Source organism: Schistosoma mansoni, chromosome 1 (genome assembly GCF_000237925.1).
Source record: "Schistosoma mansoni strain Puerto Rico chromosome 1, complete genome".
NCBI classification, from domain to species: domain Eukaryota; kingdom Metazoa; phylum Platyhelminthes; class Trematoda; order Strigeidida; family Schistosomatidae; genus Schistosoma; species Schistosoma mansoni.
Window position 1 is genome coordinate 7022265 of NC_031495.1, and position 13587 is coordinate 7035851.

At 39.5% G+C, this 13587-nt stretch overlaps 1 protein-coding gene across 1 annotated transcript; it reads right to left on the reverse strand.

Moving 5' to 3' along the window:
* Nucleotides 1-7665: 7665 nt before the first annotated feature.
* Smp_003660 (putative dead box ATP-dependent RNA helicase) lies at nt 7666-10642 on the reverse strand. The gene is made up of 6 exons (XM_018793110.1): nt 10160-10642; nt 9944-10127; nt 9792-9910; nt 9285-9416; nt 8913-9167; nt 7666-8873 (listed from the first exon to the last, which is right to left on the reverse strand). The coding sequence occupies exons 1-6, from the start codon at nt 10586-10588 to the stop codon at nt 8712-8714; spliced, it is 1281 nt and encodes a 426-aa protein (XP_018647655.1). The 5' UTR covers nt 10589-10642; the 3' UTR covers nt 7666-8711.
* Between the last annotated feature and the right edge of the window lie 2945 nt (nt 10643-13587).

A 13587-nucleotide genomic window follows, 5' to 3' on the forward strand; every position in this document is an offset into this window, starting at 1 on the left:
TTTATTACTATTAGTCATAACACTAGTCATATCCTTATGTACCCTGTTTCTATATCATGCTACGTACCAATCCGGGTTACTCATTACAATAAACCCCAGAAAGCTCGGAACATTTCGGTCTTGCGCGTTAACTGACGTGACTCATGTAACATATTGTTATGTGGAAATAAATTAGTTAGTGTTACTGTAATATTTCAAGAGTTTCCCTATTCAACATTTTTAAGAACATTGTATATCTAACAATATTCGCGCGTCAGCCTCAGATTTCAGACAATAAATGAAAGTAAAAACATCGTCCACGATGTTAGCAGTATTAAACGTAACATGGAGTCTTGGTTGACTTACATGCCTATGTCCTGGCTACAGTGAGCTGTGTAACCTTGCCGTGTTCCAATTTTGAGAAGACTGAGCGTTCGAGTCACATCCTTTCACCTGTGGAATGTATGAGTGAAAAAACAATGAGCAAACAAACTGCGCATATACGATCGACAGTTGGCTGAGTGTGTCATATAGAATGTACCATCAGAAAATATAAAGAACATGCTTAACCGATTCGAAAACTGAATAGGCGGAAATATGGAGAACCCTAGAATATCTATTAGGGTGGTAAGATCTCGGAGGTCAATGCATTAATCACCTACTTACTTACTTACACCTGTACCCCTCATGGAGGAGCATAGGCCGCTCATAAGCATTCTCCATCCAAATCTGTCCTGACAATCCTTCCCAGTTGCTGTTCATTCTTTTCACATCTACTTCCAGTTATCTACGCAGTGTGTTCTTTAGCCTTCTTCTTTTCCGTTTCCATTCACGATTCGGAGTTAGGGCTTGCTTCGTGATGCAGTCTGGTGATTTCCATAGGTATGTCCTCATCCACATTCAGCGCGTTTTCTAATTTCCTCTTCGGCTAGAGGCTGGTTTATTCTCTTTTACAGTGGGCTGTTGCTGATGGTATCCGATCAACGGACATTCAGTATCATACGTAGACGATTGTTTAGAAATACCTATACTTTTTTGATGATAGTTGTGGTAGTTCTCCAAGTTTCAGCTGCGAACGGTAGAACTGTCTTGACGTTCGTATTGAAGATTCTGATTTAAATGTTGGTTGACAGTTGTTTTGAGTTGCATATGTCCTTCAACTGTAGGAATGCTGCTCTTGCTTTGCCAATCCTCCCCTTAACGTCTATATCAGATCCTTCTTGCTCATCGATGATGATGTTCAAGTATGGAGAAGTTTCTCCATGCTCCACATTTCCTCAATCAAGTGTGATGGAGTTGGTATTCTCTGTATTGTATTTGAGGATCTTACTTTTTCCCTTGTGCATGTTGAGGCGAAGTCCGAATAGTCTAGTTGAATCCAACCTGTCCATTTTATTCAGTACTTCCCTTCAGAAGAGGAGGTCCTCATAACCCAGTCAACCACTAGAAGAAAGAGAGAGAGAAAGCAGCCTCGTCTGACGCCAGTCATCTTTTGGAATGCATCTGTCAGCTGTCCTCCATGCCACGACTTTGCAGTGTAGTTCGCTGTGTGAATGCTGGATGATATTGATGATTTTCTTCCATCTACGCCGATGTATAGTGACGAGTTCCGTCCAACCGATTGTTCAACAACGTTCCCAAGTGTTGTAATTCGGTCTGCGCACTATCGATCTTTATGGAATCCGATCTGTCGATCTCGAAGTTGGACGTCCATTAAATCTTTCATCCTGCTCAGTAGCACTACGTTGAAAAAATTTCCTGGTACTCACAGTAATGTGATGCCATTCTCCGAGTAGATCTTGTAAGGTTTGGAACCCCTTTTGTGAGAGCTATCTTGAATTCGTCGAGTTTGTCAGTATGTCGAAGGAAGGCTGTATTGAACATTTGTATTATTGTTTCTCCAGCTGTCCAATGTTTCTTTAGCTTCGGTTTCCTCTCGGTAACCACCACATTGTAACCCGAAGCTATGTCAGCTCCTCCTGCTTCTCACATTTTACATTGAAACAATGAGTTTTTTAGTGGTGCAAATACGATCGGTCTGGTTCTCTGAAGTATGATCTGGTAATACCCGTGTAGATTTGTGCATGTGTTTGTGGGACAATATAGTGTTGCCCATAAACATTTTGTTGAATGTACATAAATTTGCAAATCTCTCTTCATTCTTGTTCCTTTCTCTCACCACATGTGGTCCCATGGTATTTTCATACCCAATATTGTCCATTCCAACAAAAATATAAGGATGCTCTGGGGAGAGTTTAACAGGAAGTTCAGTTTCCACAGAAATGAGTCGCTGATGGTCACATAGTTCACTCGAAGAAAGGACTCGGAGCACCAAAATCACCCAAGACTCCTTCATGTAGCGTTCATTAACAGTGCTGGAGTACAGAATGTCATTCCGGCTAGTCATCCGCCGAATTCAGATGGGAACGTAAGAATACTGTCTGCTATACCATGATATGAGCGCAATCTCTCAGAGACCATCTCAAAGGATACATGTGAAACGTTCGTTTGTGAAGGAAATATCAATGTGCAAGATGTGCCAGAGAACACGGGTCCTGACTACACAGACTCTTGTTTTCTGGAGCAGGAATTCATAAAAGAGTTCTTGAGCCTCAAGAACGCATTAACTCAACAAGTGGTGTAACTAGCCAAGACGAAGAGGTATTTTGGACCCCGGATAATGCAGATAACCCTTCAATCCACCCAAATGGAGGCTACCACTCTTAAAGCATCCCTTGCAGACAGACGTCGGTTACCAACTGCAATCCACATGCATCAGAACGGGCCACATGATGCAAAGATTAAGAACTAAAGCGAATTGGAACTGATCATTCCACTTGTGGACTGTCAACTCAGGAAACCCAGTGTAGGTGGGTTACCTGTTCATTCACATGAGGCTCATTCAGATAAACAGGTCAAGGAAACCCACGAGTTTCAGATCGAAAGAATCAGCTGCCTACATATGAAGGCTGTGAGTTTGCCGAATAAAATGGTTGGGTTGCGTGGACTAAGTAATGTTAATAATACTCAACTGATAGGAATATCGAAAACAAGAGCGTCTCGAATTAAAGACCAGGGGCTGGCAATATTCAGCATGTGTTTGTTCCGTAACGATAGAAGTCGACTGGGTGACCGAGCAGTCCTGTACTTACGATCTCGATTGGTAGTACATCAAGTGTGCACCTAAGAGTTACTCAATCTTGATAAATCTTCATAGTGCTTACTAAGTTTTTCTGGCAAATCATAATGTGTAGTTAAAGTCATTTTCCAGAAGTTTACTGCTGACGTCGACTACAACAATAGTATGCTGGAGGGATTATCCAGCTCAATTCCACTCGAATACACTCATTTCATGATTCTTGGGGACTTCAATTCTCCTACAGACAACTTCGCTGAACACACGTACATTGGAGGAGACAACTGTATTGGAGCTCGGTTCTTCAACCTCATTAAAGACCTGGGATTATTCGGAAATTTGAAGTTAGCGACTCGGCTGAGAAATTGTCAGACGCCGTCGCACAAAGACTGCGTATATACTAATAAAGAATTAGTAGTTGACGAACTTTCAAACCTGACTCCCATAGGGAAAAACAATCACACCGTCATAGCTTTCAGTTTCGTCAGCAAAATTGAGCTAAGACATTCTACCGACAACAGGCACTGGAATTCCAAACAGTTGAATATATATATATATATATGATTTTATTTGCAACACATCGGATCCTATAGTTAAATGCTCTTAATATCAGTCAAAATGATGGTTCAGTTCACGTACTGAATTGGATTCTAGCACATTTTGTAGATAACTGGAGAAAATCTTCATCACGAATCTACATCAGTTGAAGCGCTATGAAAAACCAGAACGTATTTCCTAATAATTACCCATGATCTAAGATAAACTTCAAAACCATCACCAAAGCATGATCTCATTCAACCAATGAGTCAGAATCCAATTTTTAGCGCCATAAAGACCAACAACTGAACAGAAGTCATATATGTGGTTAATTGATGCAGGCAAAGTCGACACTAGACGGCATGTCACTATTATTCATAAAGTGGACAGAAGAACAGGTGGTCTGAGGGACTGATAAAACGTTTTGTCCTATGTATAATAGAGACCCTGTAATGAAGGAGAATGCAGGTGGGGACAATCAGTGCAAAATTACAGATCTTGTTAAAATATGAGAACCATACACTGAATACATCGTTTTCATCATGTGTCCCCAACATGCTGTAGAATTCTTTCAGTTCACAATTCCTTTCTAATCTCCAGTCTATTCTCTTCAACTCAATCTTCTTAGCCTTCTGCTATCAAGTTTTCCACTTCCGACAGGTGTTACATACTACTTATGCCTGTCGACATAAGTAGCATACACCATAACCCCATCTTGTTATTTTATTTACAAATAAAAGAGAATATTCCTAATGATTCAGTCTAATTAGTTGTCATAGATATGGTCATCTGTCTATCATCACAAAAGTTCAAACAGATCATATATTTTTAGTGGACTTATTCAATACTATGATATTATGTTTAGACTAGACATGTGGGAACTCCCAATATTCATGAATTGATTGTAATTATCAAGTTTTAATTTCGTTAGTTGACATTTAACCTATAATAACTTTTAATTAAAGTTCAGTCCGAATCCAACCTTTTATGTATGAATTGGTTAGCTCAGTGACCAATCTTTTTACTTTGTTATACACTTATTCATGTCGGGAAGTTGTTGTTAATTATTCAGTTCTCATAAATAAACGCCCACAGTTTGCTTCAATGCAAATTTATGTTTCTTCGGATTTAATATTTTCCAATTCTTATAACAATTATTTCGAGTGTCGAAAATGGTGCTGATCAAATGTAGGGATAATATTATGAAGAAATTAAATGACAACGTACAATCAAGAAATAAATGAACAATCATAGTACTGTGGTGTGGTCTACTTATATCCATATAAGTAGTATATGGTGTTGGTCAGACATAGAATGTATTTTCGCAGAAGACCGATGAGGAAAGAGCTGAAACAAAGCGCAATCGGTAGGAAAATGCACGAACAATGGAATTAGAGAAGAAACAGTGAAGATTGAGACTGTTGGTTGTTAATTTGCAAATTAACTGTCCGTTGTATGGTTTTCAGAATTTACTGAGATAGTCTGTAATGTCTGCTTAAATACATTCAATTGTCCCCAGTCGTGTTCTGTTCACTACAGTACATGATAAGAGAAACAACTCAGTTGAAGAGAAATACTTAACTCAGTTATGAAGGAGTTGTTACTGCTTCTCTTGTCTTCGTCTATTTAATTTCCAGACTTAATGCTTTTGCTTTCTCGTTCGTCTTTTGTTCACACACATGTATAAAAGATAATTGCATAAAACACTTCAGTATTTTACTAATAAACGTGATTGAGTCTATCAGTATACATGAAGTTAATGGAAGAACCATATTTTCTCATTCCATGTTGATATTGGAGTGAACTATAGGGGAATGGTATCATTGTAGTTTTATTTATTTTATTTTATTTAAACACATAAACATTGGTACAAGGAAGCACCAGATAAATATGCGCCTCACAAATCTCATTCGATTTATGTGAGGGCTGTGATACTGCCCAGGTGCCAAAACTGAAGCACGTGGTTTTCTTAGGGGGCCACACCCGGAGCCTTTGACCTAAAGGTCTAATCCACAAGGCAGTGGAGCATCGTAAGGAGATGCAGTCCCATGGTAGCCGGTGACCAACAGTTGGTTCATACGCCATTCGTTCCTTCAGGATCCTGGAGCTCGTGTGCACCATTGGTTTGGAATCAGGGTTTTCCAACTCCCCTAGGTGGACTCTCCGTGTCCACCAACCCGGTTAAAGCGCCGGACATTCGCTTTTCGTCCTCTCACTTTTGTGAACAACACGCCCGCCACGAGAAGGCAGTGAGTAGGACTTCCCTGGCAGAGGCTATATATTCGCGTGGCCATATGAGAGCATTTCGAGAGGGAGAGCAGACTCTTCATTGTAGTTGATAAAAAACCGATTTGTAGTAGAATGAAATCATTTTATTCTGCAAATACTGTTGTTTTTTCTTATTATTTTCTCAATGATTTATACAGAATAGAGAAGAACGTAATGTTGTTCAGTTGACTAGAAATGAACCTTTCGAAAAATATTCAATTTATTTTAGCAAAAAATCACTGAATAAAATTGGAAATATAAACGAGCAAAATATATGTACAACAATCAGAATTATTATTTATGAAAATAAACATTGACTAAGCACACATACAAGGGAGTCACTGGATAAAAACACAATTATTTAGTCATTAGACAAATAAGCACAAAGATTTATCCAGTTAACAAGCACAGTAATGACTGAACAATGAATTAGTTTACCAAACATTACATAAAGTCTCAGTGGAAGTGTAAAAAAATAACAATCCTATTCAGAGGAGATTAGGAAACCTAATAAAAACTGGATACCTTACAAGGGTGGATACAAATATTCAATGTAGGGGCCAGAGGGCGCTACCATGACTATATGATTAATTTTAACGTAAACAGATTTATTGTTACATCACGGTTTAATTTATAGGCCAAAGTACACGAAAAAACCTATTTATCTTACAAGCCGTCGTTACCTTATTAAGTCTATTCAGTAAATCAACTCACGGGAGAAATCAAAGTTAAGAAAGGAAGACAATATAACCCTTTCATGTTATAAGAATCAAATCTGGAAAACTATGAACATCACTTCAGTTATAAATAGAACATTCCTAACTAGATATATTTTTTAAAGTCTCAAACATAAAATGGCTAACTCACCAAAAATTTACATCGTGAACTTATTGATTAGATAACCACTGGACATCCGTTTCGTCCTAGTATAATACTCCGCAGAGCCAAACATCCACGACCCAAAACCCGACCGGACCTAGAACCTTCAAGACAAAACAGCCACCTGCTGTTTTGATTTTTATTGGCTGTCTGGATTAGATCAATTTATGATGCCAATTATGAGATTTTATAAACTCCTCGAAACCTTACAGTAACAACTAAGTTGTTTTAACCCCCATGAGACCTGAAAAGTAACTAAATTGTTTTAAGATTGGCAAATAGCTAATTTCACTAGACATTGTGAGGGTGGTTAGATCTGGAAGTAACTCCCTGTGATCAAATCCTTAAACGTTAGCCTGTTATATTGCTGAAAACGCCCCGCTGATCAAAATACATCATGGACTGTACACTTACGTTTGTATTAGGTAGACCAAGCTTCTGAGACAAATGTGACCATTTACTATCTACGCGATCGGATTTAGGACCAGTAAACGTAATTTAAGCAGCCTCCCCCATAGCTTGCGTTCTGAACCTCTTAAAGCACGTGTAACCCAAGAGACAGTGCTAATCCCACCAGTAAACGACTAATACGTAACGATCCTCCCCATAATCTCAAAGATATTAACATCCCTAAAACTGTACACTTACAAATTCGTTGTACCGGACCATTGCAAATGTTTTTGGTCATAAACTTCTTTACTGTTTTCCTGAGTTGCGGTAAGAATACTAGTCTCCTGGCATCCTCCTTACAGAGTGCGCACAATCACACTTACCTGATCGTACACAAAACACTACTTACGCAACCATAACGGTTAATAGGTGTGCGACGAGCCGATAGTACCTCATATTGGAATAACCGTCTGCTGGGCTGAACAAAGTTATATAACATAATTATCTCAAAAACGCACACGAGAAAACCGAATCAGTATGGATTTTCGCCGTCTAAAATAACGTGAGCATAAGGTTACATCAACCAATGGAATAGGACGTTGTGAGGAACATGAAGGTCGACCCGCTTTACCACTAGAAATCTATTATGGTGTTAGCCCTGCACTGCTACAGGTCATCGCCTGATGCCCTAACAGATAGAACCCCACCCGCTTACTGGCACTTGCCCATTTAGTGCGAGACCCGTGAAACTAGTGCCGCGAGGACAACTTCAAACTGGTCGCAAATGTCTCAGGAAAACTATGCAGCTTATTACCATTGGGAAGTAGTTCACCCAGCCGGATCCAACAGTTACATACAAGGAAATAGCATCAAGATACGACTAACCACTTGTATTAAGGTTTCGCACAATATGGATTGTGCCCCAAGTCTCCCACCATAACAAAATGCACTGTATGTAGCAAATTACCTGCCATCGGCGAATAGCATCCCTTGAAATCTTAAATGTCGGGAAATGATAGTAATACGACCAACACCAACCGAACTCATGTAAGAGTACCCAGCCTCGAGAGACCCCGGGATACTGTTAAACCTTAAGAGCGACTTATGTTCGACATATTCCGAGGACCCGGTCGATGACCTGCACTAAGTGTAGCAGAGCCGGATGGCAACATCCTTGAAGTGACTAGAGGACCAAGGCCAACCAGATGGGTGTACGAGACCTCATTGACTATGATTCAAAGTAACAATCCATTAAAATACTCAATGAACACATGGAACTATGTAGTCAAGTACCTCAGTTTACCTATAACGTAATGAACTAGCACTGTTTGACTGTGCAAAGCTCACGCGGGTGCGCTTGCAATCGACCGAATTTATAATCTACCTCCTACCTTGTCTGGAACTTCGAACCAAAATTAGCTTACGATTTAAGCAGATAGCTTCTGACGGAAGACCATAGGCTGATGAATAATTGCATTTGAAATATAGACAGAAGTAGAAACAATGTACAGGTAAACACAAATTATCGGTCTTCCATGTAGCTGGATATTTCCATGACGTCAGGAAGCTCGCTGATATTGACTTCAAAACGGTTTTGTACTTCATTGAGGACCTTCGCGTCGACTTCATCTGATATGAAGGTTATGGCTAACCCTTTAGTTCCAAAGCGACCAGCTCGGGCAACCTAAAGCAGAATTACTTTACTTTCGAACTGCTAACGTACTCTGTGCAGGTAGGTATCGGAATCTTCTGGCATATCATAGTTGAAGACGATGTTGACACGTTCAATATCCATACCTCGACCAAAGAGATTGGTAGCCACCAGTAGACGTTTCTGGAAATTCTTAAATGCTTGGTAGCGTTCCAAACGTTCTTCCTGAGCCATATTACGGTGCATTGCAATTGCAGGGAAGTTTTGGTCGACCAGCAACTGAGCCAAAGCCATACATCGTTGAACGGACTTGACGAAGATTATAACCTATGGCAACATGAACAGTGTTAGAGGGAATTTCAGAAAAAAAAGCACTTAAACGCATATGACCAGGCACTAGCCCACATCAGTATTAGCATGGCAAACATCATTTCAAAAGCTTACCTGGTTGAACTGCAGTTCATCAAGAAGCTCAAAGAGCTTTCTGTTTTTCTCGTTTTCCTTGACCTTAACATAATGCTGCCGTAGACCATGCAAAGTCAACTTTGAGTCATTTTCGATAAATATTTCCAACGGCTAAAAACAAAAACGTAGTAAGTGCCGAGTAGGCGCTAATGAGAAACCACGGACGTTATACATGGACAAAACATTAATCATTAAGAAATAGTCAAACTGCCTGCTTTTTGATTCTCCACCTGGCCCATACGAATGCGTTTGGCAAGGAAATGCGAACCACATCCAAGCGACTATCTGCCATGCTCCAAGGTCGAACGCTGAGTCCTCGAACGTTCCAGAGCAAATGCTAGCTGATACGCTCAGTTATTAAGAACTAATCACATCAAAATTGTACTTGGCACGGATGATCTAAGTCATCTTGGCGAACGCAAAACCAGCTCAGGTGGGAATGGGAATGGAAATAAGACAACTCCGCCAGACATTGCAACAACGTACGTCTTGCATGAAGTTTCTGCAAACAGGACGAATTTCTTTGCTCATGGTTGCGCTGAACATCATGACTTGTTTTTGATGTGGAGTCATGCGGAATATTTCTTGAACATCACGCCGCATATCTAATGAAAGTAAGCTAAGTATCATATACTTACCGAGCGTATCCAGCATTTTATCACATTCATCAATAATGAAGTGTTTGACATGTTGTAGTTTCAATGTTTTGCTCCTCACTAAATCCAGAATACGACCAGGAGTTCCCACAACGATGTGGACGGGAGATTTTGTTAGCGTTTCAATATCCTTACGTATTGGCATCCCTCCAAAAAACACACCCACCTTGGAGGTGAAATGTAGTACTTACTCCTTACCTTTATCTTTGGCATGTATTTAGAGAACCGTTCGTATTCTTTACTTATTTGGAAGGCAAGTTCTCTTGTGTGACAGAGGACTAGGACAGTTGTATTGGCTTCTCCTTCGGGATCGAGCTGTTGTAGTGTAGCTATGACGAACACTGCAGTCTTGCCCATTCCAGACTTTGCTTGGCACAGTACGTCCATGCTTAAAATGGCTTGAGGTATACATTCATGTTGAACTTCAGATGGATGTTCGAAGCCACAATCAACGATGGCTCTTAATAATTCCGGCTTGAGGATGAAATCACGAAACCCTGAACTGTGTATGGTGACGTATGCCCCTTTGACACCTTTCTTTGCTGTGGCTTCTCCATTAGGTCTTGCCTCTTGAACTGTTTCTTGTTCTTCATCTTCATAATCCAAAAGCTCAGCTTCGTCGGCCATAAGACTACCGTACGAGAATGGGTCAAACGAGTAGGACGAAAATGGCGAAATTACAACCACCTAAACAACAGATACAATGAGCATTGTACATAACAGTAACTTCAAACTTTCCTATATATGTATTTGTAAGAAAGATATAAAAGGTTATAATTCTAATGCTTTTTTCCTAGATTTTTGGATGAATTTGTGGTTAAGTATTAAACCAGGAGTAACGTTCCTCAAAATGGTTCAAGTGGCTATGGAGGAACAGAAGAGGCTTTCGATTAATGGGCTTTCGTATCTAGTGGCAGGTGGTCACTGATGCCTCCAAGTAGGAAGCTAGGTATATTCAACGATAAAAAGGAAAATATTGGTAAATTCTGGTGAGATGTTGTTCCAAGCCCCTGAGAATGTCACATTTTCTCTTAAAAGGACTCTTCCTACCTCAGCTGGAGGCGACTTCTGAAATTTGACTTTATGTAAGGAGTGAAAGGTGTCCCAACAGTCCTTTCTACCATAATGTTTCCAATTTTTGGGATTTACTCATGATGTTTGTGTTGGGACCGAACTTAAGTAGGTGTTTAAGGTGATGCCTAGAGGAGTCGATGATGCTGTAAGTCGTCAGAAGGTCGAATCTGAGACGCCTACCCTCTAATGAGTGAAGGTTCAGCGATTTGAGGCACTTTTCATAAGGCTTGAATTTTAATCCCCAAACTGATTTCGTGGCTCGCCGTTGGATATGTTACAGTGCATTCCTATCCTTTTTAAAGCGAGGGAGGAAACACGATACCATAAAATGGGGTCGAATTAAACTGTTGAAGATTATATGCAAAGTTCTTCCATCGGAATGGCCGAAAATGCACCTCAACGTTGTCAGTGCAAGATTTGCTCGCAAGGCAGTTTTGTTGCAGTTAGCGTAAGACTTCAGATCATAGGGTACCAACGCTCCCAGATTTTCTTCAACTTGGTATACCTTTAGAGGGAGGTTACCTGGGTTGTATTCGTGGTCTATAACACGTCTGAGACGGACCACTTCACACTCTGAAGTGTTTAAGGTAAATGTGTTGTTGTCTGTTCAACGTTGAAGTTCAGTCAGATACTCCTGAAGTGCCATCTTCTATTATCTTGGTTGTAAACTCCTCTCTCAAGTTGGTGGATGTGGAGGATCCACCTAGGGGAGTTGAAAAACCCTGATTCCAAACCAATGGTGCACACGAGCTCCAGGATCCTGAAGGAACGAATGGCGTATGAACCAACTGTTGGTCACCGGCTACCATGGGACTGCATCTCCTTACGATGCTCCACTGCCTTGTGGATTAGACCTTTAGGTCAAAGGCTCCGGGTGTGGCCCCCTAAGAAAACCACGTGCTTCAGTTTTGGCACCTGGGCAGTATCACAGCCCTCACATAAATCGAATGAGATTTGTGAGGCGCATATTTATCTGGTGCTTCCTTGTACCAATGTTTATGTGTTTAAATAAAATAAAATAAATAAAACTACAATGATACCATTCCCCTATAGTTCACTCCAATATCAACATGGAATGAGAAAATATGGTTCTTCCATTAACTTCATGTATACTGATAGACTCAATCACGTTTATTAGTAAAATACTGAAGTGTTTTATGCAATTATCTTTTATACATGTGTGTGAACAAAAGACGAACGAGAAAGCAAAAGCATTAAGTCTGGAAATTAAATAGACGAAGACAAGAGAAGCAGTAACAACTCCTTCATAACTGAGTTAAGTATTTCTCTTCAACTGAGTTGTTTCTCTTATCATGTACTGTAGTGAACAGAACACGACTGGGGACAATTGAATGTATTTAAGCAGACATTACAGACTATCTCAGTAAATTCTGAAAACCATACAACGGACAGTTAATTTGCAAATTAACAACCAACAGTCTCAATCTTCACTGTTTCTTCTCTAATTCCATTGTTCGTGCATTTTCCTACCGATTGCGCTTTGTTTCAGCTCTTTCCTCATCGGTCTTCTGCGAAAATACATTCTATGTCTGACCAACACCATATACTACTTATATGGATATAAGTAGACCACACCACAGTACTATGATTGTTCATTTATTTCTTGATTGTACGTTGTCATTTAATTTCTTCATAATATTATCCCTACATTTGATCAGCACCATTTTCGACACTCGAAATAATTGTTATAAGAATTGGAAAATATTAAATCCGAAGAAACATAAATTTGCATTGAAGCAAACTGTGGGCGTTTATTTATGAGAACTGAATAATTAACAACAACTTCCCGACATGAATAAGTGTATAACAAAGTAAAAAGATTGGTCACTGAGCTAACCAATTCATACATAAAAGGTTGGATTCGGACTGAACTTTAATTAAAAGTTATTATAGGTTAAATGTCAACTAACGAAATTAAAACTTGATAATTACAATCAATTCATGAATATTGGGAGTTCCCACATGTCTAGTCTAAACATAATATCATAGTATTGAATAAGTCCACTAAAAATATATGATCTGTTTGAACTTTTGTGATGATAGACAGATGACCATATCTATGACAACTAATTAGACTGAATCATTAGGAATATTCTCTTTTATTTGTAAATAAAATAACAAGATGGGGTTATGGTGTATGCTACTTATGTCGACAGACATAAGTAGTATGTAACACCTGTCGGAAGTGGAAAACTTGATAGCAGAAGGCTAAGAAGATTGAGTTGAAGAGAATAGACTGGAGATTAGAAAGGAATTGTGAACTGAAAGAATTCTACAGCATGTTGGGGACACATGATGAAAACGATGTATTCAGTGTATGGTTCTCATATTTTAACAAGATCTGTAATTTTGCACTGATTGTCCCCACCTGCATTCTCCTTCATTACAGGGTCTCTATTATACATAGGACAAAACGTTTTATCAGTCCCTCAGACCACCTGTTCTTCTGTCCACTTTATGAATAATAGTGACATGCCGTCTAGTGTCGACTTTGCCTGCATCAATTAACCACATATATGACTTCTGTTCAG

What these genes read in the sequence shown, in the direction of transcription:
- Smp_003660 (XM_018793110.1), bottom strand. Translation starts at nt 10,588, where the DNA reads ATGGCCGACGAAGCTGAGCTTTTGGATTATGAAGATGAAGAACAAGAA. An exon ending in AATACATGCCAAAGATAAAG is followed by an intron (nt 10,128 to 10,159) that starts GTAAGGAGTAAG and finishes TTCACCTCCAAG; the next exon opens with GTGGGTGTGTTTTTTGGAGG. An exon ending in CCGATACCTACCTGCACAGA is followed by an intron (nt 8,874 to 8,912) that starts GTACGTTAGCAG and finishes ATTCTGCTTTAG; the next exon opens with GTTGCCCGAGCTGGTCGCTT.